The 24,399-nt window shown below is 41.0% G+C and overlaps 2 protein-coding genes across 2 annotated transcripts in view; one reads left to right on the top strand and one right to left on the bottom strand.

The window, feature by feature from the left end:
• Positions 1 to 259: 259 nt before the first annotated feature.
• Positions 260 to 2,638, bottom strand: ZAR1L (zygote arrest 1-like). Its single transcript, XM_014965834.1, has 4 exons — positions 2,027 to 2,638; positions 1,229 to 1,321; positions 1,002 to 1,076; positions 260 to 588 (listed from the first exon to the last, which is right to left on the bottom strand). Exons 1-4 carry the CDS (start codon positions 2,636 to 2,638, stop codon positions 445 to 447), a joined length of 924 nt encoding a protein of 307 aa, XP_014821320.1. The 3' UTR covers positions 260 to 444.
• A 2,942-nt stretch (positions 2,639 to 5,580) lies between these two features.
• The window catches only part of BRCA2 (breast cancer 2), a 35,205-nt gene continuing 16,386 nt past the window's right edge, over positions 5,581 to 24,399 (top strand). Inside the window, exons 1-12 of the mRNA XM_014966075.1 lie at positions 5,581 to 5,654; positions 6,623 to 6,729; positions 7,380 to 7,628; positions 9,679 to 9,784; positions 10,569 to 10,621; positions 10,727 to 10,767; positions 10,862 to 10,973; positions 12,775 to 12,830; positions 13,747 to 13,861; positions 16,226 to 17,398; positions 18,233 to 22,999; positions 24,187 to 24,279. Of these exons, the coding sequence (XP_014821561.1) occupies positions 6,651 to 6,729; positions 7,380 to 7,628; positions 9,679 to 9,784; positions 10,569 to 10,621; positions 10,727 to 10,767; positions 10,862 to 10,973; positions 12,775 to 12,830; positions 13,747 to 13,861; positions 16,226 to 17,398; positions 18,233 to 22,999; positions 24,187 to 24,279 (6,844 nt within the window). The 5' untranslated portion in view covers positions 5,581 to 5,654; positions 6,623 to 6,650. The remainder of the gene's footprint in view (positions 5,655 to 6,622; positions 6,730 to 7,379; positions 7,629 to 9,678; positions 9,785 to 10,568; positions 10,622 to 10,726; positions 10,768 to 10,861; positions 10,974 to 12,774; positions 12,831 to 13,746; positions 13,862 to 16,225; positions 17,399 to 18,232; positions 23,000 to 24,186; positions 24,280 to 24,399) is intronic.

Here is a 24,399-nt window from a genome sequence, read left to right as displayed (position 1 = left end):
AGTTTACACTTTTCCCTTCATATCAGACATAGTCTTCTGGCATACAGCCTTTGATAATCAAACTGCCTTTTTTTTTAAATTCATTTGACAGAGAAACGGAAGACACACTTGCAAACACATTTACCCCAGACTTTATGCTCCAGACTAGTTCAGTTTGAACTGCTATTGCAGTTTTAATCTTGGCATTCCCTAACAAAGAGGTTTTGTTTCCTTCCACATACATATTCCTTTTTCATCTCAGCAGGATGAAACTCAGGGGTAACAAACTACTGCAAACTTTTATTCTTCTTTATTCACAGGGTACATACATACAATTAAGTTACATACTTTATAAATACTAGAAAAGTCTTCACCCATTATCCGATGCCAGGTCAAAAGCCTAAAGTCAAGACATTGCAGGAGACTGACGAAGTGCAGAGCGCAGAAGAGACGAGGGCACCCGGCTCAGACAATGTATTTGAACCTGTAGGTGTTATCACAGGAGAGCCTCTTGCCTTTGCAGCGGCCACAGAGCTCTTGGCGATGAGGTCTCTTGAGATCAATGTGTCTTTTCTTCTGAGGGCAGGAACAACGAGTCTTTGAGCAGATCTTAAGAAACAAGACATTTTATTAGTAGTAGATCAAAGGTGCTCACTTCACATTAGACTGGTATTTAGTTTCCCTTAATCACAGCAACACATTCGGGCTGATACACCTAAAAGAGCTCTTGTGATAAAAACCCTGTGGAGTTAAGCTGTAAGAACCTTCTCACCTAGAAGCACAAAACCCTCCCCTCCACGTAGCTCAGCATAACACTGTATGAGCAGCCAGCCATTCGTGTAAGCCATCTGCAGGGGGAAAGAGGCCTATCCCACTACACCCTTCCCAAATAACATTTCCTAGTGCTTGGATGAAAGGAAGTTCCCTTTCAGATAGTCAGCATCAAATTCAGCCACTGTAAACTATTACAGGGTGTGACAAACTCTGTCACTCTTACCAGGATACAGAAATCTGTAGTTTACCTGGCACTGGATGGCTTCCACTCGATAGGGATTGAAGCCCTTCTGGCATTTGCGACAGAGCTGCTTGAAGTACACCTGAAAAAAAAGAAAAAAAGGCAAGTTCTTGATTACTATAGAGACTTAGTCAGGGTGTTTAGTACAGGTACCTAAATTTGTGCCAAGACATTCAAGTTGTCACAGATTTGGTGCTATTCTTACAGACCTCGGAGCATGAAATGATGTGTTACCTTATTGCTTCCAGAAATGCACCACACATAAGCACTCTCCCATCTGGTCTTGCAGTCTTTACAGTGGAAATAGCCATACTTCTGCTCCAGGAACTGCAGAGAGGAAGACAGAGTTCACTGAGGACCACACACACACACAGCCCAGCTCCCTCATGCCTTCCACCCCTGCTGGGAGGGAGCCAGAGCTGCCCAGAGACAACCAGCCCAGAAGTGGGGGGTGGTGCAGGCCTGATGGGGAACTCAGGATAGGGACTGCTGTACCTTTTGCCCCTCAAGAGCAGATTTCATAGAACAGTTAGATTTGGACAGGACCTTAGGGATCATCTAGTCCAACTCCCCTGCCATGGGCAGGGACACTTCCACCAGACCAGGTTGCTCAAAGCCCCATCCAGCCTGGCCTTGAACACTTCCAGGGATGGGGCATCCACAACTTCTCTGGGCAGCCTGTTCTAGTGTTTCACCACCCTCACTGTAAAGAATTTCTTCCCGATGCCCAGTTTGAAGCTACTACCCCTCATCCTATCACTACATGCCCTTGTAAAAAATCCCTGTCCCACGTTCTTGTAGTCCCCCTTCCCATTCTGGAGGGCTGTTACAAGGCCTCCCCAGAGCCTTCTCTTCCCCAGGCTGAACAACCCCAACTCTCTCAGCCTGTCTCCATAGCAGAGGTGCTCCAGCCTCCGATCACCTGCGTGACCACCATTGTCATCATCTTCTCACCGACCCGCTTCACCCCACACCCCTCTCAGCACACCACGGGCTGCACCAGCTGCCGGCCCCCCTCCTCAGGCCCCGCACCTGGAAGGTTCCCCGCCGCCTGGGGGCCGCTGCCGCCCCCTCCCCGGCTGTCTCCGCTGTCGCCTCGCCCGCCGGAGCGGCCTCTGCCCGACCCTCCTGCTGCTCTCCGCCGCCATCCTCCGCCTGCTGCTCCTGAGGGGTGCTTTCAGGCGCCTCTTCCTTCTCCGGGGGAGCCGCGGCCTCCGATAGGGCGAAGAGGCGGCGGTGGTCGGGCGTGGGGGAGTAGAGGGCCAGGTGTCCGTGGGCGCGGAGGGCGGCGGAGCCGAGGGGGCGGCCGACGGGCAGGGTGCGGGGCCCCAGCGAGCACTGGACGGCGGCCTCGGCCCGCAGGTTCACCTGCACCCCCGCCTCCTTGGTGTCGGCCCGGCGCAGCCGCGGCGCCAGCCCAGGGCTCAGCTGGGAGAGCAGGGCCTGCAGCTGGGCCCGGCGGTAGCCGTCCAGGTAGTCGGAGGGCAGGGGGCTGAAGGGGCCGCCCAGGAAAGGGCTGATGCCGCCGCTCTTGCTCTGCTTCCAGCTGGGCTGCTTCACCGCCCCGTCCCGGCTGCGGCTCGGGGTGAGGCCACTCCTGAAGCTCTGGAAGGTGCTAAAGGGGGAATAGACAAAGCCCTCCATGATCATCATCAGCCCCCGTTGCCTCCCCACCATGCCTTTATCTTGCCTGCAGAGCTGCTGCTAATTGTTGCTAATTGATGGGGATAATTGGCCCCAGCCCGGTGGGGTGGGTGATCAAGAAGTAGCCTGTCTCTGCAAGGCCCTGTAAAGGTAAGTAGGTGTAACTGGGAGACAGCAGGGACAAGCTGGTCCTAGCGAGGGAGGCCTCTCAGCTCCTGCTCCTGTGGGCCTTGAGGGGAGGAAAAGGGTGGGAAACAGACAAAGCCCAGGTAAAGTGGGTGCTCCAGGGACAACTGAGCATAGAATGCAGCAAGTAGATCTCTGAAAAGAAGTCTTTATAGAATCATAGAATGGTTGGAAGGGACCTTTAAGATCATCTAGTTCCACAGGGACACCTCCCACTAGACCAGGTTGCTCAAAGCCCCATCCAGCCTGGTCTTGAACATTTCCAGGGATGGGGCATCCACAGTTTCTCTGGGCAACCTGTTCACCACCCTCACAGTTAAGAATTTCTTCCTGATACCAATCTAAATCTCTCCTCTTCCAGTTTGAAAGGTCTGAGCATCCCCATTGCTCCATTACTTGGGGACTGTCTTTGATTTTCTGCAACTTTTCCATCAACTGTATTGGTTTAGGAAGAGATGGAATATACTTCAGTTAGTACAACACTCCAGAGGGAAAACAGTTATACTGGGAAAAGTGGCTTAATACCTGTATAATGAAATAAATTTTAGCAATACAAGCACTTATATGTTAGACTAATAGTCCTCCTTCTGTAATCGCATCACTTTAGTTCAATTCTAAGGTAATAAAGTTAAAATCATATAATTAAATCATCCAAACTGCGTATGTGAGTCTTTAGAGACTGCAGATTCCCCAAATCCCTGGACCTGCTGTGATGTGAAATAATTTCTTTGTGTGATTCGTCATCATCTTTATAAAAGTGTTGCATCATAAAATTCAGTGGGCCACCAAGATAAGGGCTGGAGAAGAGCTGGTAGGGATGGTGCCTTTAAACGCTCACGGTGTATTTGAGAAAGACCCTTTCAAGTGTCTGAAATAAATCAGTAAGAAACAGGATTTTTATAGATCAAAAAGGTGTTGAGATTCAGGAAACACACATCGTAGTTAAAAGCAAGATGGCTCAAGGCTCCATGTAATGGTTGGGTTTTCAAGGCATGATCTGTGTGCACTAAAAGGAAAACCAGGGTATCAAGATGACCAAGGTAGGACTCACAGCTGCAGTGGGGCTGCAAAAAGAGTATGTTGTTGGGGTGCATTGGGAGGGGGATGGACACTAAATTGGAAACTACATGCCATCATTCAAAACAACAGCATGGCTTGCTCTGGAATGCTTTGGGAAGCACTGGTTACTGTGTCTCCCCAGGACACTGCAGGATTAGAAGTTTGTTGGAAGGAGGAGGGACATGGAAAAAATATTGTTTTAAGAGACATTCTGGGCATGTTTAGTTTGGAGAAGAGGAGGCTGAGGGGAGACCTCATTGCCCTCTACAACTACCTGAAAGGAGGGTGTAGAGAGGCAGGTGTTGGCCTCTTCACCCAAAGGACGAATGACAAGACCAGAGGAAATGGTCTGAAGTTGCGGCAAGGGAGATTTAGATTAGATATTAGGAAGAATTACTTTACTGAGAGAGTGGTCAGGCACTGGAACAGCCTGCCCAGGGAGGTGGTGGAGTCACCATCCCTGGAGGTATTTAAGAAACGTATAGACATGGCTCTTCAGGGCATGCTCTAGTGCCCAAGGTTATTGGTTTATGGTGAGGTGTTGAGTGTGGGGTTTAGTTGGTGGGTGCGGTGTTTTTGGTGGGCGTTTGGTGTGGTGTGTTTTGTATTTGTTTGGGTTTTTTGTTTTTTTGGTTTGGTGTTTTTGTTGTTTTTTTTTTTTTGTGGTTGGACTCGATGATCTCAGAGGTCCCTTCCAACCACTAAGATTCTATGATTCTGTGAAAAAGGCAGCTGATGATTAAGTAGGTGATGTTATAAAACTGCGTAAAATAAGGACTGGTATGGAGAGGTAGGAAGGAACCCCTCTATACCACAGAGCCGATGAACATCTGACTGACACGCTGAACATGAAACACCAGCACAGGTTGCCCAGAGAGGTGGTAGATGCCCCATCCCTGTAGGTGTTCCAAGGTCAGGTTGGACAGGGCTTTGAGCAACCTGCTCTAGTGGGAGGTGTCCCTGCCCATGGCAGGGGGGGTTGGAACCAGATGACCTTTAGAGGTCTCTTCCAGCGCAAACCCTTCTGTGATTCTATGAAAGATGGTTAACTCAAAATTGGTGATGGGAAGGCTCTTCCACCCAGCCTGAAGTTGTTTTACGGTCTCATTGCAGAGGCCAAGAATTGTATCAACAGTCAAAATGGGAATAGACGTGTATGTGGAGGATAATAATATTCTCTTTATTGTAACATCATCAACCTTAATAATAACTTCACGTGCCAAGGCCTACAAACCCCCCTAACTGAAGCAGCGAGGCCAAGACTTCCCCAGGCCCCGACACTCCATCACAGCGCTGCCGTAAGCCTCCCGCAGCCCTTCCCCGGGGCGCGGGTGCTAATTGCCATTAAACACCCAGAAACCCGGAATACGTCGACCTTGGAGGCCGCGCTGCCTTTTCTCGCGGGGCCGCCTGAAAACAAGGCGGCGGCTGACATTTGCCTCAGGACGCTCCTTTTTTCGTAGCGTGAGGAATCAGCCCCGGAGGGAGGGCGCTTCCAGAAGACACCGCCTTTCCTCCCCCGGCGGCTGCCTTCCCCGTCCCCGCCTCCCGTCCTCGCCGCTCCCCCTGAGGAGAGGCGGCGGCCGCCATTACACCGCCCCCTTCCCGTGACGGGCAGGGCGGGCGCTCGCAGCGCGCAGGCGCCGCGGGAGGCTGTTGGCGCCAAGCTTTGAACGCGGGGGGGGGAGAGACACGGGGCCGCTTCGCCTCCCCCCGCCCCACGCGTGAGGCGATGCCGTGGCCGCCGTGCCGCTCACGGGGCCGGAGGGAGGTAAAGGCCCCCGCGTGTGGCTTAGCCCTGCGACCACCCCTGCTGCGCCCGGGGGGGCGTCCCGGCTGCCCCCCCCCGGGGTTCAACGCTGGGGAGGTCCCTCCTTCCCCTCACGGGCGGCGCGGGGGTTGCGGTTACCGGCCTGCCGGGGGTGTGTGGGGGGGTGGGTGTGTTTGGGGCCCGTCCTCTGAACCCCTCGGTGCTCTGAGGGGTGTGGGGGGGCTTGGGGTCCATCCTCTGAAGCCCCTCGGCCCTGTGGGGGTGGACACCCGTGGTCGGCCCCGCAGGCAGGGCGCCGTGCGTGGGTGGCTGCCCCGAGCGGGGGGCGGCCTGGATGGGTCCCTTCGCCTTTTCGAACGTACTTTCTGAGGCAATTTTACCTTTATTGACGTTGTGTCTTGAGGTGGCCTGCCTTTAAATGCCCGTCTGCCCTATGCTGGTGCGGAGGCAGCCTGGAGAAAGCAGCCACTGTGTGGAAAACTGATTTACACTGGAAACAATAAACGTCTTAAAATAAACAGGACATTTTCTATGGCCGTCTTCCTTATACCTGTTTTTTTAATAGCATGGGGAAACCGGCAGTGTCTGCTCCACTTGTAAGCAGCTTTAAATCAAATTCTTGTCACCTGAGTTGTAATGGTGGTGACAGTATATGTTCTACCCTGACATATAAGAGTGAGTGAATTTTTTTATGTTTGAAATACCTCAAAAGCGTTCTGCCCATTCCGTCTTGGTTTTGCTGAGTATTTTTATCATCTCTGGTGTATTTCCCCGTGCGGCTCTTGCCTGTTATTTTCACACCGCGTTCATCCTCATCCCAGTGTTTGAACACCCGCATCACAGCCCTAAAGCTGAAGAGCCTGGGTTACAAGTCACCTACCAAAAAATGCAGGACAGCAGGGTTAAGACTTGCAGCCCCTTGACATTAGAATAGCACCTCATGAAAGCGTTTTCTTATTTCTTCTCAGGTGTTTCAGCAACTCTTTAGGTAATGCTATGGACAACAAAATGGCTTACGAAACTGTGGAAAGACCAACTTTCTTTGAAATATTTAAGGCACGTTGCAGTGAATCAGGTACAGCCTCTCTACAGTAAATAATTTTTATTAGGGTTGCTTTCTAGACATTGGTATTTTATACACACCTGCTGTATGCTCCATAGAAAACCATTATGCAACTTATTAGCTGTTCTTCTTGCCCCAAATCTGTATTTGCTGATTTCTACTTTTTTAATATATTTCTTTAAATTTTTATTCATAGCTTTCTTTCACAAATGTGTGCTCAGTTCCTTTTTTTTTTTGTACTTGTTTTTCTGCTGTGGCCTCCTTTTGTACCAACATGCAGACCAGGTTTACTCTTTTGCCTAATGCACCTGTAGTAGTATGACTTACTAGTGTTAAAAGGAACCTGTTTAACTTGCCAGTCTGAGTAAAATAAGAGATAAACTACAAGCCAAAAGTGCACTTTTAATTTTAAACAAACTGGATATCTGCTCTTTGGTTAGTTTTGTTAATGTTCTGTGAGCTTGGGCAGGCATTCTTTTGTACTTTGTGGGTGTTCAGAGTTCAAAGCTATCTAGACATAAAATAAACAGAAGTATGACAATGGAAGGAGCAATGCAATTTGTTGCTAGCATTTAAATGCCTAATATATTTTCATATCCTGCAAGGAGGATCCTTTTTTTTTTTTCTTTTTCATGTGGTTTTCTGTATGTTTTTCTTTACAGATTTAGGGCCTATCAGTCTCAACTGGTTTGAAGAACTCAGCGCAGAAGCACCCCCATATGAGCCTAAATTGTTAGAACTTGATGGTCACTTTGACTGGCTTGATCAAACATCTTTTAAAACTCCAAGGGCAAAACCCTCTACGTACAGTCAGCTGGCATCAACTCCACTAATATTTAAAGAACAAAATACAATATTGCCACTTTATTCTTCTCCTGGAAAAGAACTGGATCAGAAAAAAATAGATGAAAGTGAGTAATTTTTATTTATTTTTTTTAAAGTTGTACTTCAAGGCTGCTTCTGCCCTCCAGAAGCAAGAGACTTTTTTCTTTTTACCTTTTCTTCTTGTAGCTGATAATTATTAATGTAGTAGATAATACTACTGCAGAAATTGTATGACTAAGAAGCTTATCTTAGTAGGCTTCAGAAGCCTTCAGACTATCTATAAAAAGGCAGAATTAATCTTAATAATAAATTCAGTCTTGCAATAAACTGGTAATGTATATGCAAAGTTCCCTGTAGAAAAGATATTGTCATGGTCCTAATAATCTAAATACTCCTTGTGTAAGGCGATACAAGCTTATTAGTGTAACCTATTGACTGAGAATCAGAGTGAATTTTTTTGCAGTCTGATCTTAGTTCTATGCAAAATTTCTGAAAATCTTTTTGAGAGAGAATGATGCTTATCATGCTGAAGTACGAGGCGATTTGTAGGGCACTTGACCTTTCTTAGAAAGATTACTAACTTCCTTGAGTTAGTAAAACTGTAAGTCATGGAAAGAAGTTTCACTTTTCCATTTGGAAACAAGGAATTCTACTTTTTTTTTTTGTGAGGTACTTCTCATTACGTTATTTCCAAATCCCAAGTATGTCATGAAAGCACGTGTCACTCTGTTCCTTTTTAATGTACTTGCAAGCCATAGTCCCTGTCCTCCTTGGACAGTGAGAATAATCTTTTCTGTGGAGAACATGTGCAAGATTGTATAAAAGAATCTTTTCCACAGAAGAGTATCTGACACCATTCCTGCAATATCTGATCTGTACGTCTACTGTGTCTGTGCCCTCCTAACAATAAGATAAGCTTTTTAAAACAGGTTACAGACAAACACAAGACTTCCTTTATTGTCAAAATGGTTCTTAGATCTTAAAGCAAAGTCTTTAAAGGTATAGAACTATGCTGCTGTCCAAGTATACTTTATAACAATGTTTCCATAGAATATTGTTACGCTGTTTGTTTTTAAGTTTATTGCTGGACTTCTGCTCAACTTATTCTCCACTGAGAACAGCTGAGAATGTAGCTATTTGGACTTTTACAGTGTTAAATCCCCAGTGAATTCTTGGTAGCATTTCATAAGTTGCAAGCAAAGGAACCTTAGGATTCTTCTGTTTCAAAACAGTTACATTTGTGCTGTGTTTGTGGATGTGGACGTTTGTATACACTCCCTAAGGATGGGAAGGTGACTATAACGAAAGTTTAGCTGTGGAGGGCCTGAGATCTCCTGGTTTTCTTGGTTAGAGCCAACTGGCTCATGTACCTATGTTTTCTGCTTGTGAAAACAAGAGCATGAATGGAAGCTGATGGATTTCACCTTGTTACGGTTCTGAGATGCATCCGTGCCGTGCGTGTGGACTCCAGAACTCAGAAGCAGAGAGAAATGCAGAAACTTAGGTGTAATTTCTGATATGGAAGTTATTTGGAAATTTCTGAGTGGGATTTTTTTCATAGTACTTCAGGGTATTCTGCTGCTTTGGTGGCCAGACTCTCTCTCTCTTTGGTCTGGAGATGCATGGCTTATAAATAGTTACTGCTACCAGTGACAGTGCCTATGCTGACGGTTCCAGAAATAGTTTTTGCTTTATGCTGCTTGTTCAAATCAAGAAGTGTATATCTTGAGTAAATTTGAGGGAGAGCTGGTACAAATACATGTTTGCATGTATTGAGTTTCTCCTAAGAGTAACTACTGCAATGACAAGAAAAGCACAATCTACTAAAACTGAAATGGAATATGCAACTTGAGTAATATCAAGGAAATATACTGATGGACGTATATATCAAATGAATAAAGTGACATAATGTCACTTTTGGCTGTGCGTTTGAAATGTGTTCGGCATGGTTTGGATATAGAATTTGAACATGTTCAAAACAAGTAGGGGTAGAGGTAGTGTTTTGTTGTTTGTTTTTTTTTAAATAAAAGTCAGATGTTGGATTATTTTTTTTAAAGCTTGCTTTTAAACTTCAGATTCGAAACTGTTACTTGTAGCTCTGCAAGGTTGTGCTGATTATTATCTTCTGTGTTGTAGGCAGAGAGAATTTGATAAGCCCAAGTATCACAAGAAGGAAAATAGACCAAGAAAATGAAACACTTGCTTCTCCTCCTGGTACCTGCTGCAACTGCCTTGCTGCTAGGTATGCTGAATGTATCAATACAAATAGAAAATAAGCAAGATTTTAAGCAAAAAGAAATATTAAACCACTGTATTTGACTGATAGAGTTCTTCAGAGCAGTCAATCTTGTATGTTTATGATACTAGTAAGGTGCTAAGTGAATTGGAAATAAAATGCTAGCTAATTTTGAAAACTTCCTTGCTTTTAGGAGCTCTTCCTTTCTATTTTTCTACTCCTTCACAGCTGGCATATGGCATTTGTTCACATTATTGCAGCTTCCCAAATCCTCAATGCCCAATGCAAGAAAGAGTAGTAGTGATGTATCGTGTGCTTCTCAAGTAGTAATTTATAAAGCTATTTATTTTACTGTGGTCTTGATTTCTACATTTAAATGTATATCTTTCAGATAAATCTGCTCAAAGTACTCATGCTGATTATAAGAACAGTTAAATTAATTGTTTGATTAAAACCAATTAATTGAACCAGTTTCCGTAGTTTCCTACAACATGTTAAGAAATGCGTGGTTATATTGAAGTTTAGTGTACTGCTTGTCAGACAGATCATTGTTGAAAACTATCATTTCATAAAAGAAGGATTTTACAGTTTGAAATAAACTTATGGTAAGGTTTGAAATACTGACTGATGGTTAGGAAAAATCTACATTTTGTTTAGTCAGGGAAATAGCCATGGTTGCAAAGAAAGCAAATAATGGAGGTGGTAATATATGTAATGTCTGAAATATCTACTTATTTTTAGAAATTGAGAAGTGAAATTAATATTTTTTCAATTTGGTTTTGTTTTGTAGTCCATCTATTTTAAGGAATACTTACAGAACACCTCAGAGAAATAATACTCCTGGTTTGTATTTTCACTTTTTTGATTTTACAAAATATCTGATATCTGTAGATATAAAACCTTAAATGTCTTAGGTATTACTTAGCGTCTTTATTACCTGTTTTTTAGGACCATATGGAAGTTTGTTTTGCACACCAAAACTTTTGGAGGTAAATATTTTATTCCTGCATTTTGTCTTGTTTTTCCTGAGTAATTCATTTAGAATTCTGCATAGAAATAATAATTGTTAAATATGTTTTCTAGGTCAGAACTCCAAAACGTATTTCTGAAAGTCTGGGAGCAGAAGTGGATCCAGATATGTCCTGGTCAAGTTCTTTGGCCACACCTCCTACACTTGGTGCAACAGTCATAATAGGTATTTCTAAAAATGGACAGTTACTGAGGGTTAAAAGCTTCTAGGTTTGATGCCGGAAGTTCACTTAGTGTGAACTTATTATATTTTTATTTTTTTTAATTAGAAAGGACAGAACTCTTGAAATAATGCAGCCCTGAAAGGAAGAAATGAAATTAAATATGACATTGCTTTTCAAAAGTTTTCTTCCTTTGTATAAGGGATTAGGGAATATAAATTTACAAGCAACAAAGCAAAGAAAGAGGATTAGATAATGAGTGCTTATATTTGCCCTGTCACAAAACTAGATGCTGTTAGGTTAAATCACGTGAGTGTGTTTATGCAGTGCGAGGAGGTCGCCTGTTGAGTAAACCTTCCAGCAGCACTGCTGGCTGCAGCATTTTCAACCCCTCTCTCTCATGCCTGCTATCACAGTGATGCAGTGAGACAGACTGGAATACTGATCCAATTAAAGACCATATTTCCTGGGTTATTTGGATGGGGCAATTCCTGGACCTCAATTGCTGTGCAGCTGCACAGCCAGCTGGGCAGGTATAACTGAGGGTGGGAGTGTGGGTGATGGCTGTTTAAGTGGCACTAAGAGAGATGCTAAACATCGAGCCTGGACCTAAGGTGTTGCAGTAAGTGGGATTTCTTTAGCCTATGATAAGCAAAATGAAATTTGAATTTATGAGGTGTTGAAGAAAACTCTTGAGAAAATGGGAAAACCTGAATATCTGCTTATATCCTGACATTGCTCTTTTTTAATGTGGTTAAACTATCACTGTATAAAGCATATAGAGCATGCAAGCATATAAATCATAATAAGAATGAATACAGGAATTGGGAATCTCCTCATGCAAGAACTGATCACAGCACCAAACCTGTCAGAGTTCAGGGAACAGCTGGATGATGCTCTTAGTCATATGGTTTAGTTTTTAGTCCTGCAAGGAGCAGGGAGTTGGACTTGATGATCCTTATGGGTCCTTTTGAACTTGGCACATTCTGTGATCCCTCTGTTGGCAGGGAAGGGGTGGCACTATTCATAGGGCTACTGAGTTGTGTCCTTTTTGGGGTTAATAAGTTCAGAATGATATGACCTGAGAAGAAAGGCTGGGAAAAGTACCCATAGCTTCGTCTGGGAGATGAGTTGTGGTTTGAGCTCTCCTTTTCATTCTCCCACTTCCTGGATGAGCCCAGTATTTTATAGTAATGATGCCCACTCTCTGCCATCTGTCACCTGTAAAAGGAAAGAGTGAGTCATTTGGCAGCTGCATGGAAGCTAGATGTCATGTCTGTGAAATGTGTTAATTGAATATGCAGCTCTTTCGGCATCTTAAGAGTAGGGTTCACTTTCTCTCTTTGTTTCAGTGGCCAGTCTGGCCCAAACTGTGATATTTTGTAATGTAGGTGAAAAGATGCTACTGCTTTTGGAGGAGGAAATGGGGAAAAAACCCAAATTCCTGACAGAGACTTGAAGATCTCATCCAGATCTTTTGACAGAATTCTAGAGAGTAGTGCTATGAATAGTTGCATGAATAGGATTAGCAGTGATGGTGGGCTAGGGTGGCAACTGGTACACCTACACAGCAGCAACTATGACCTATGATTTAGTCTGGTTTGTGCTGTTATGAAACTGCTTTTGTACACTGTCCCTCACCTGTAGGACTTTTTAGTTAGAACTTTTGGTTAGTTTTCAGTAGCTTTTTTGTTTACAGATTTTGGTTGCATTTAAAATAATCCAAAGAAAACCTTCCCAAAACACAACACACACAGCAAATTGCTTAGGAGCAAATTAATTGACTTGTCTGTCTTTCTTCTAAAGCTAGAGAGAGTGATTCTATTTCTGGAGCAAAGCAACAGGATGAAAGAGCTGAGATAGTAAGTAGTTTTAAGAGCTATGCTGTTCTTTAATTTCAGTTAAGCTATTTAGTTACATGTTTACATTCCTTGAGCCAAGAATGAAAAATTCTGTCATTTTCATTCTAGGCTCTCTTATCTGGCTATTTTTAAAAGTTAATGTTCACAGAACTAAACTTGCAAAATGTGGCTGTAGACTGTATTTTCACAAATTTGTATTTTCCCCCTTTGGGGAATATTTTTGCTGTGGTTTTTTTTTTAAAAAAAAAAAACAAAAACAAACCACAATCACTCGGACTTGGGAAAATCAAACTTAGGAATTGCAATATACTACTTACTGAGGGTTGGTTTGTTTATTCTTATTCCTCTTCTGTCAAAGTTCTGGGAGTTACTATTCGGCTTATATTGTCCGGTAATTTTTGGTGCTCAATCACTATGTCAAGAGTTGAAATGAAGTATTAATTTCAGTCCTTTGATATTAGGAAAGGGAGAGTTTCTGCAAAATTGTAATTTTACTCTGTGTGTGAAAGCTGAGTGATTATTCAGACTGAAAACTGAGAGTGGTACTAATAAGATTCAATTACAGATTTACCTTTGATTCTTAGCTACCTGAAACTTCACAGTTAACAAACCGTTACAAATTAAAATAAGCAAAGCATCTTCCTGCTTCCTCATATCTCCTTTGTTCCTTTTTGAGAGGTTTGCTTAGAGTAAACTGCTGAAGCCATTTGCTGCCTTTAAATTGCTTGTAGAATGGAACCTGGTGGATTATCTACTTATTTGTTCTCAAGTGTACATGTGAAAATATTACTTTTCATTTTAAGAGACGCGGAATTATTCAGATACTGCAGTAAATGTTTAGAGTTGCTTGCCTTACTGTTAAAGCGATGCTTACTGGTATGTCATGTGTTTAACAGTTTATGTCTTTGATTTACAGGTTTTGCACAGCATTTATTCCAGCCATGATGAGCGTCCTGGGACAAGTGACACAAGCCTGCTGTCCGTACCAGAGACAGTAAAGCTAAAAGCTGAAGATGACATCAAAGATCTTGGTATGCATGGATACTTTACTACTGAGTATACTGTGAAACAAGACTGAGGGTAAACTTCCATTGTATGTCTTGAGCTGATCCCGTGGCTTATTTCTTCTGCCAGCTGTATACTCCCACTTCCTGAATTGATTCAGCTGGCCGTAAAAAAGGGAATCAGTTTCTGTTGAGTCAGTGAATTAAATCAGGTTACCATGCCATGGGATGACAACCAGATTGGTACTGGTGTCAGTGAAGGTGTGAGATTGTATGGGAGAGCTGAGAGAGAAAATGGTACAGGCTCAAGGGGGAGCAAGACTACTACTTCTGGCTATTGACTAGACTTATGTATACTCATCAGTCTGTGCTGAGCTTGGTTTTTAATCTTGCTATATCCTTTCTTCATTTACTTCACCTATTACTAGTTCAAGACATGAAAAATTCTTTTTGGAAAAAGAAATGTTAATTTTTTTAAGTGTACGCAGAAAATACTCAGCCAAGGGGATTAAAAAAATCATTCTGTATTCTTAGATCATGTTAGTGAATGAGTGAAAATACACACTTCGGTGTGAGTGTTTTAGCTTTTGTTGAGAAAAGATGGCAGAAGAGAAGAATATTAACAGAAATTCGTTCAGCATGCGTGGGTGTAAAGGGTGCTGTAGAGATTGACAGGCTAGACAGGATGATATATCCTGAGGATTGTATGTCTTCTTATCTGAATTGGGTGGTCTGCCCTAAAAATATTGTTTGGTGGTACATGTAAGAATTGTGAAAGAATCAGTTTAGAATTTGATGAGGAGGGCTGGGGATGCTGGGGTCAGGAAGCATTGTTGATTGCAGAGTGCTATATACTGCTGGTTTTATGTCGTAAGCTCAAACATGCTGAGAAAAATGTAGTTGGTAGCAAACATATTCAAATAATCCATTCTCAGTAAAATACTTCTAGAAATTAAGGAGAAATTATTGTCCCATTCTGTGTTCCCAAATGGCTTATTGCATCCATACCACAGTGGAGAAGGCTAGTTAAAAAAACATCTGAGTGAAAATAAGAGGAAGATACCAATTTCTTCTTAAGTGCAAAATAACTTTTGCAAATGTCTCTCTTTTTTTTCTTTTTTTTTTTTTCTTCCCCTTTTGATAATAGTTAACTTGGCATTTGAAGAATACTATGTGAAAAGGATAGTTCAAACCTTTTCATTTGTTGCTTTCAAATGTTGGTTTTCTCTGGAATAGTGGTGTATGACCATGAAAGGCAATCAGTTTTATTAGATATACATTTTGTTTCAGTCAAAGAAAATAAAAGAAATCATAATATTGATTTGTATACCTACATGATTTTAAGTATATTAAGAGATTATTTATATTATACAAGTTGTGTCCCTAGTGCGACTGAATATATGCACTCAGTCCAAAGTACAACCAAATATTTCAAAGATTTTTTTTTTGCTGGGTTTTTGGTTGGGGGAAAAGGAAAAATTTTTTAACTGTTTTACATTTAGTATACCCATGGACTGGAAGATGCGTACTGTCATATATTAACACTTTAGAATTTCAGAAAAGAAGCTAAATTTGCATCTAGTCATTAAGCATATTCATTTATAACCCAATCATTAATTCCTAAGGCTCACATCCCTAGTTTGAGTAAGTCTAATCCTGGTCATTGTAACACTGAGCTTTAGGCATTTGGCCCTAGTAGTAGAATTCACAGCTTTGCTGTAGGTTTATAACCTGGATTCAGAGTTAAGGTTCTTCAAATATATTGTAATCAGCATTTTGACTAGTAAGCTGTTCAAATTGAAAAACTAATGGGAAGCATGGAGTTCTGTAGTATTTTAAGTATTTTACCCTGGCCTGTTGCCCGAAACTTTAATTAATTAAACTTTAAAATCTTGAATGTGTTCTAACAATCAGTCATATATCACTCCAGAACAGAAACATCTAATGTTAACCCTCTTTTTGTCCTAGTATCGTGTTATTTACCCAGGAGGAGAGGCTCTGAGAAAACAAATTCAGTAGTTATTACCTTGTTAAGGCACTTACTGGGAAAACAGGAGAATTTTGTTTTAAAACTTACTACTTATTCTGTTGTCCAAAGGAAAAGAAATTTTCTTTTGAGACAGGTAGGTTTCATCTTGGAAACCTGCTCAACCACCATGGTTCTCAGGAGGTCAGGGCGTCTGCATGTATGCCCTTTGCCTCCTGCTTCCTCCAACAGCTGCTGTTGGAGAGTAGCCTACTTTAAAGACATGTAGATTTATCTTTCCAAAGGTAATTGCCATAAAATTGAAAGCTGTATTTACCTATAAAACACAATGCTGCTCCTAAGTTATTTCCTAAAACTTAATTTTTTACTTCTTCTCCTTTCCCCGTCTTCTCTAAACTGTTTAGAGTCAGAGATGTTAGATGGCTTATTTGGTGAGCTGAATAGCTTTGAGGATACGTTCCCCATGCCTGCCAAGCCCGATGGAACTCTCCTGCTGACACCACGTGCTCCAGATGCAGTAGAGAAATACGAAATAAACACAGATAAAGCACAAGGAAAGGGGGATGTTCCTTCTGAGCAGCCTGTTAGAAGAAAGCCTGGCATCTCACAGGAAGTGAAAACAACTAGCTGGACTGAAAAAAGCCACTGTATTGAAATGAAGGATTCTTTACTCCAAAGCACAGATGAAAATACAGGGGATGGTAAAGATAGACATGAAAAGGAGTTGGAGTCACTTAGGGTCGCAGGAGATGTGCAAGGTTGTGGAACACACAAGTCATCTGAGAATGAGAAGCCTGTGAAAGAAGATATGCAATCTTCAAGCCAGTGGTCTCAACTGAACTTATCTGATCTTGATGTAGCTCACTTGGAAATGTCTTTATGTAACTCTCCACCCTCTGACTTATGTAGAGAGAAAAAATTAGAAGAGAAGTCTGCACTAATGACCCAGGATGATGCTGTGGAAACATCTTTACCAAATACTTCAGGCTTGATAAAAGCACAAAAGCTGTTGAGTGTCAATTTGTCAGAAAAGTGCTATGAAGTGAAAAATTCTGAAAACAACCCAACATCGGCAGTAACTCCAGTACAGTCAGTGTCTCTGAGTGTTCAAGATCCAAAGTTAGTACAAGGATGTGCAGCTGAGGCGGCTTCCAAAATTAGCTTCTTAAACTGTAATTCTGTTTTAATTGAAAGGACAAATGTCACGGAGTACTCTGTAGTCTACAATGGCAGCTTTTCCAAGCATTTAAAAACAACTTCTAAATCTGTCGTAACTGATGTTCTGTCTCACCCACTTGTATGTAGTGCTACATCTCCAGATAATTGCAATGACCTACATTTAACAAATAGTGAAAATACCCTCACAAAGTCTGGCTTTAAAAGCCTAAATATGTTATCCAGCTTGAGAAAGAGATCCAAGAGATTTATTTATACAATAAATAATACTTTACTGTATCAAGAATCAAAAATACAGAAGGAAGTAACCTCTGAATCGCCTGCTCATTCTGTGGTACCGCATTCGGAATCTGATTGGTGTGAATTTAAAGGTTGTCACGTGGCCAGTGTTGGTGAGCAAGGTATATTATTAAGCTTTTCATCATTTGTGGAGGATTCTGTATTTATTTTTACATAAATTTTTCAGATAAAATCCTGTAAAATCTTGTGTTTGTGATAAATTAGCTCTGCAACTGACTAGTTTGGGAATCGAGATATGGAATTGGTCTGTTATAGTAATAGTGACAGAATAGCATTATTTTCAGATAGTCTGGCACTGACTTACTGGTTTAGTCTCAAGTTAGTTTCTGGAATAAAAATTTCCACCTTGAACCACTATTCTAATTGATGAGCTTAGTTATCTTTGCCAATGCTGTTTAGACATCCATAGTGTCAAGGGCCATCCTGAGATGATAACTTCTAAGAAAATCATAAAGAATGGTAAAGTTGTATTGTTACTCTTCTAAAATTAGGGGGTTTAAGACTGTATATCTGTTTCTGAAAGCAAGCACATACTCATATTTTTAAAAACTGTTCTTGCTAGAATTACTTAATATTGGGAATTGAAGTACTTCTCTTTAAAGTTTGAAACAAATCCTTATGTTGAGACAACAGGAATGGAAGCCCATCTCTTCATTACAATTAAAAATTGATTGTTTTTTTTTTTTAACTGATAGCATTCAGTGCAGGCTACTCACTTGTTTCTGGCTATTAGAATGTGATTGGATTAAACAGATCTCCAGTCTTGACAGGGCATTCACATTTGAAAACAGAAGTGTTATTGATGGTACCAGTGTTAAGCATGTGTAGAAATGATCTTATGGGCAAAGTTTTATGGAAATCTGAATTTGCATTTGTTTATATAAATGAGAACTATGTTATTGACATGTTTTATTCTGTAATGTCTTCTCTTGCAGACTGCTTGCTTCTTGCTGAGAGAAAGGATTTACAGTTGAATATTAAGGAAAATAGTTTCAGCACTTGTGCTTTAAAAATGGATATAACGGATGACTCGTCTGATAATTCCTTCAACAATAGGCTGAAGCAACAAGACTTGAGAATCTTGGGGGAAAATGCAAGAGAGGATCAACCCCCTACATCACCAAACTGCTTAGAAGTATCTAATATACAGAAAGACGACAAAACAGATTCCTTAAATAGTGAAATAATTTCAAACATAAAACGTAAAGTTCTAACTTCAGCATCCCTAATGGCAAGAAAGCGTTCCAGATTGCTCCCTAAAGGCAAGGAAGACAAGTGTCTGAGTGCTCATGTGAGTGGTGGAGCTACTGTACCTCGGAGCCTTAATGAACAAGTTGTGTTCACTCCTAGGGGCGATGATGCGCACCACGACACTACGTCTGTGATGAACAGCAGTTTCAATAATACTCTCAGTCAGATCAACTGTGGCATAAATGGAGTCAGTAGTGATGGTTGCAATAAAATATCAACTGATAAAAGGCATTCTACAGACCAGTCGTCAGTAGTTGACTGTAGAGAAGAACTTGAACCTTTGGGAATAAAGTGTTCAGAAAATTATAGTACTGGATTAAAACAAAGGGACAAATCAGATGCAGCTGCCTTTTCAGAAGCTGTAGCCAACAATCAAGAGCCAAAGTCAGTTGAAAACAATGAAAGCACTCAATCAGCTGCTTGGGATAATGTGGCTGTAAAGATTGCTGAAGAATTTTTAGGTTGTATAGATGATAATTCTTTAAATAAAGTAATTTCTGAAGAAGATAAACAAGCAGCACCTACATATTCCAGCACAAAATCAAAGGAGAATCTGAAGTATAAAGGGAAATCATCAGGAAATGCTGGCAGTTTGAATCCGGGCTTTGGTGGCTTTCAGACTGCTTCCAATAAGCAGATTAAATTCTCTGAAGTCAGCGTAGCAAAAGGCAGAATGCTGTTCAAAGATATTGAAAATGAATACATTGAAGCTTCTTCCGTGGAAAGAGTCAGAAACTTTTCAAATCAAGTTAAAAAGGAGAATACGTTTTTCTCGGATTCAGAAAGCAAGTTGGGCAGTGATTTATCTGATTCTTTAGATTCACAGACAAGTTCTCTGGAGCCCAGGCATACACAGTTTATTCCACATAAAGTTGGCTTGTGTAAAAGCTTTCCTAGAAGTCAACAATCCTTGCAAGACACAAATCAAACTTTGACAGCAAGCCAAGAAGCTGAAGTTGCTGAACTGTCTAGTATCCTGGAAGAAACAGGGAGTCAGTTTGAATTTACACAGTTTAGAAAGCAAAATAACATGATAGAAAGTCATGTCGCTCAACAGGTTGGAGCTGCAGAAACCTGTGGAACAACAAATGTGGAAAATATTTCTGAAACAAGGAAAGATGCTGATTTTTCTAGCACTTTTAAATCTGAAGATCAAGTGAAAAATGGCAGGTACTGTACTAAGCAGGAAGACATAAATGAAGACTCTAAAGTGGTTGAATATGAAAAAGAAAATGCAGTGGTTTTCCATAAAAATGACAAAAAGGTTACTTTTACTAACTTAGGCAGAAATGAAAGCAGAATGTCTGATGGCAGCTTTCCAGTAGCTAAACAGGGCAGCTTTTCTAATTTTGTAGGTTTTACTTCAGCTGCAGGTAAAAAAATAAATATTTCTAAGGAGGCTTTGACCAGATCTGCAGAGCTCTTCAGGGACTTGGATGATGATAACTATTTGTTTAAATCTTCTGAAACCAGTACTAGATGTCGCAGTTCAAATGGGCACATGCCTTCCAACTGTAATTTTGTAAGATGCCAGAGAAAAGAAAACAAAGGAAAAACGGTTTGTATTTCAGATTTCAAAAGCACAGGTGCCGTTTCCCACACAGGTTCTGTTTTCCACCACGTGCAGGAGAAAAATGAGGAAAACACTAGTACACCATTCAAGGAAGATACAGAAAACCAATCAAAAAGATCAATAAATTATAATGAAGATGTTAATTTCAGTAGTACTAACGCTATCATGAGCAGTCTAGCACCCATTAAAAAACATAACCAGAATTATAAAACTTCCAAACGGTTTTTGTATCAAGGAGATTGCCAAGTTGAAGGCAGTTTGCAAGAAGGCTCATTAGATGTAACGTGTCCAGGAGATGCTATTACAGCTGCAGAAGAGCATAGTTTAAGCATGTCAGATGAAATGGAAAACCTGTCTCCTAATCAGAAAGGAGAAGACCGAAAGGAAGATGAGCGCTTGTCACAAAAATGTCAAGCTCCAGCTGGTGGTGATACATCCATTTCTGATGCAGCTTTGGATCATCCTCTACACTTGTTCAATACACAATGTGGAGAAAGAGATGTAAATGTTTTTGTGAACTCTGATAAACAAAAGACAGATCATAAAATTGTGGAAGGAGATGACACCACCCATGATAAGAACTTGTTAGAGAATGAAAGCAGAACAGAAATAGGTTCTTACCATCATCATCAAATACATTTCGAGCAAGAGATGGATGTTGAAAAAAATGAAGTGAAAGGGAGTTACCTGACTGGTTTTCATACTGCTAGTGGCAAGAAAATATCAATTCCTGATGGATTTTTGGCTAAAGCTGAACGATTTTTTGCAGAAAACATTGATGTAGGAAAGGAACGTAATGTCAATTTTGAGAACCCCTTAAAGAAGAGGAAGTGCGATAAAAAGTGTGTCAAAGGCTGTGATTTATGTAGTGAAAGCATCATCCGATGTGATCCAGAAAAACTGAATAAAAAGCTTGTTCCTGAAGGATCTGGAGGTCAATTTAAGCAGACAGTAGAGAGCAGTCCCATTGAACACGCTGGGATTCTTGCTACTGCTAAAGTAGATACATTTGTTAATCTAGGTGAAGCTTGGGAAAGAAGTTTGGTAACTTCATATGCTCATAAAAAAGCTGATGTCAGACCTGGAAAGTCAGAATTGGAATCTCTTCCTGTACAGGAGAGTGATGCTTTGAGTAGAACTCGTTTATCTGAAGATGGAAAACTGTTTGCAGAGAAAGAGATGGAATACTCAGCAAAAAAGAGAGATTATTCAGAAAATATACATGATTTTCCTGTGCACTCTGATGTGTCTTTACATTTAATAAAGGTATCAAATGACCTTCAAGATCATTCTGTGCCCGGAGCTACAAAAAATACTTTATTTGTTGAGGATAGTAACAATCAATCTAATCAATCCCTCCTTTTAACTTCAAAAAGTAGCTCCTCTCATTGGAATTGTGACAGTAAGGAATTCAACTTGGAACATTTAAACGAACCTTGTGCTGATACAAACTGCTTCACAGACACCATAGTTAATGCTTGCCAACACCAGTCACTTCCTGAAGGTGAAACTAATTTAACCAGCTTAAAAGAAACATCTCTTAATGTTGAAGATCAAAAGGATGGTATGAAACAAACTGTATTTAGTACAGCAAAAGGTAAAGCAGTTTCTGTTTCAAAAAGTGCATTAGCAAAAGTCAGACAAATGTTTCAAGAAGACTACAGTGAATCTGTAAAATATGGAATTGAGACTAATTCAAGAACCAATCAAACAGAAATTGCTGGAAATTCATCTTCCATCATTCATGCTGAGTGTCCTAATTCTGCTAAGTTTTTAAATGCTGCAAGAAGTGACGAGATAATTTCAGCTGCATCCCATTTTATTGAAGTAAATGCAAGCGCTAGTGAAAATGGTCACCAAGGTACAAACACATTTGTAGGTGCAAAGTCCGTTCCAAATTCTCAGAGGCAATGTTTTGAACAGAATATTAAGCTTTTAGGGCAGTTGCCTGTTCCAGATAAGCAGATAAAACAGGCCGATTCTTCTGTGAGTAATCTTGGGTTTTTTAGTACAGCAAGTGGAAAGCCTGTACAACTTTCAGAAGAGTCACTCAGGAAAGCCAGACAGCTCTTTTCTGAAATGGAAGGTGATCATTCTTCGCACGTACAAGAAGCATATTTAGTTGAGGAAAATGTTGAAAAGGCTGAAATGCAGACTGAAGTAGTTCCTAGGAAAATGCAGAGAGCATTATCAAAAGGGGAAGAAAATGGCAGCGCTGAATTGATTTCAAATCCAGCTTTTGGGTTCAGCACCGCAAGTGGAAAGCAGGTAACAGTCTCTGAAAATGCCTATCGAAAAGCAAAGGCACTTTTAAAAGAATCTGATGACTTTTTAAGCAGTGGGCTTTGCGTCACAGATCAACTTAGATCAATTAAAGAGGGTGTTCGGCATGAGAATTCTCTAACTGATAAAGTGATCTCTGAATCCAAAACTGAGAAAAGCTGCAATGAAGACTTTGACTTAAAAAGCATTGACCCTCAGGAAATTAAGTCTTCTCCGAGCACTCACCATGTTACAGTGCATGAGTACGTACCACATAATAAGAAAAACAAGCAGGTAACATTATCTAAAAATAGCTTGCAGCAAGAGGAGACCAGGTCTTTTGGAAAAGGGCAGCCGAATCTGGGGATGAAAAGAGAATCTGAGGTCGTTTCATGCAGTGGTACTGCTAAAGCAGAAATGAATATTAATCTCCTCCAAACTCCAAAACATTACTTGGAAGTGGAAGCTGTAGAAAGTGCAAGAGCTTTTATGGAAGACGAGCTTTCCAATTCTGGAGTACAAATTAGTGCTGCACAGTCCTTCAGTGGCAGGCTGGATAAAAACTTTCCAACTAAGACCTTTGGGAAGAGGCACTTTGATGAAAAAAACTCCCTCGGTAGGTCTTTGCCTTATATATGTCCAGCTCTGTATTTCTGCACGATGGGTTGTTTGGGGTTTTTTTTTTTGCACATCACATTGATTTTTAGATCATCTAGAAGTTGAAGTTCTTTTTCTAAGTGTCAATGACAAAAATTCTTCTTGCTGCAGGCAATAGTTCATCCACTCTTTCCAGCCTTAAATGCACAGTACACGCTAAATTTGTGATTAGTAATTTTGAAGGTGTGCAGCTTTTGCTGTTTTTATCATAAAGCTATGGAAGAAAGCTACTGCTCTTTTTCTCTCCGAGCAAATTTCCTTTTTTTTTTTTTTTTTCCTTTGCACAAATCTAGTGTTTTTCATTGAAAAACAAGTAGTAGTATTTCCATGTTCACCTTTTTGTGCCTTGTAGGTGAGGACAGTGTTTCACTTGTATTGGGATTGCTAGTCTGATATGAAAAGCAGTTGGTCTGGAGGCACAGTTTCTTACCATCTACAACTGACCTGTCTCAGGGCCGAAGCGTTGGCACTTAATGCTTGCACAGTTGCCCAAACCTGGGCAAGGCCCTTGGCCAGCTGAGACTGTTTACAGAAGGGTAGATGGCAACAGAGTGGCTGCCCAGCTGTGCAAGTTCAGATAGAAAGGTCAAGCAGGCTGGTGCAGGGAAGTTTGGGGAGGTGTGAAAGGCAGATGGCACTCCGTGGGTCCAACTTGAATCAATTGTGACACAGCTGAACCAAACCCTTAGTTACAGCTTCTGTAAAAGATGTGTTACATGCTTTTTTAGAATTCTGTAGGGACTCTGATTACTTTAAGTACAAAAGCAGATGCAGGTGAGCTGTACTACTGAAGTCCACTGTGGTGTACTTTAAGACAGATTGTCTTGAGTGTGTTTGATAACTTAAGGCTCACAAATTTTGATTTGGACGGAACAGACCCGATTAACACAAAGATTCTGAAACAGACTTCATTATATGAAGTCTTGAAATCATTCTTGGTAACACAATATGCAATCATTCTGTACAGAAGAAACTTTGGCAAATTGTGTTGAAGCAGCTCTGTTCAAAAAGGCCATTTAATACAGACTTGTGATCTGAAAACTTGCTGCTTCTGCTTGCTCTGACTTCTTATTTGGAAATTATAAATTGGTAAGAAGCTGAATTTAAAAGGAACATCACTTTTAAAAATCTGTGGTTTTATCCTAGGAGAACCTCCAATTAAAAGACAGCTTCTGGTTGAATTTAACAGAACAAATAACTCCCTCCGGTCTTTGAAAGCTTCGAAAAGCACCCCTGATGGTAATTTTAGTTGTCTTCTGTTCTAAATCGTAATCTGATGTCAGTTGTTATCTTTAGAATTCTTCAATTTCCAGTAAACTAACATATTATAAGATTGCTTAACTACTTCTTTTATCAACA

The sequence above is a fragment of the Calidris pugnax genome, unplaced genomic scaffold, assembly GCF_001431845.1.
Source record: "Calidris pugnax isolate Ruff unplaced genomic scaffold, ASM143184v1 scaffold20, whole genome shotgun sequence".
Lineage (NCBI taxonomy): Eukaryota > Metazoa > Chordata > Aves > Charadriiformes > Scolopacidae > Calidris > Calidris pugnax.
The sequence above is the reverse complement of the archived record's forward strand: the minus strand, read 5'-3'. Positions and strand labels throughout refer to the sequence as shown.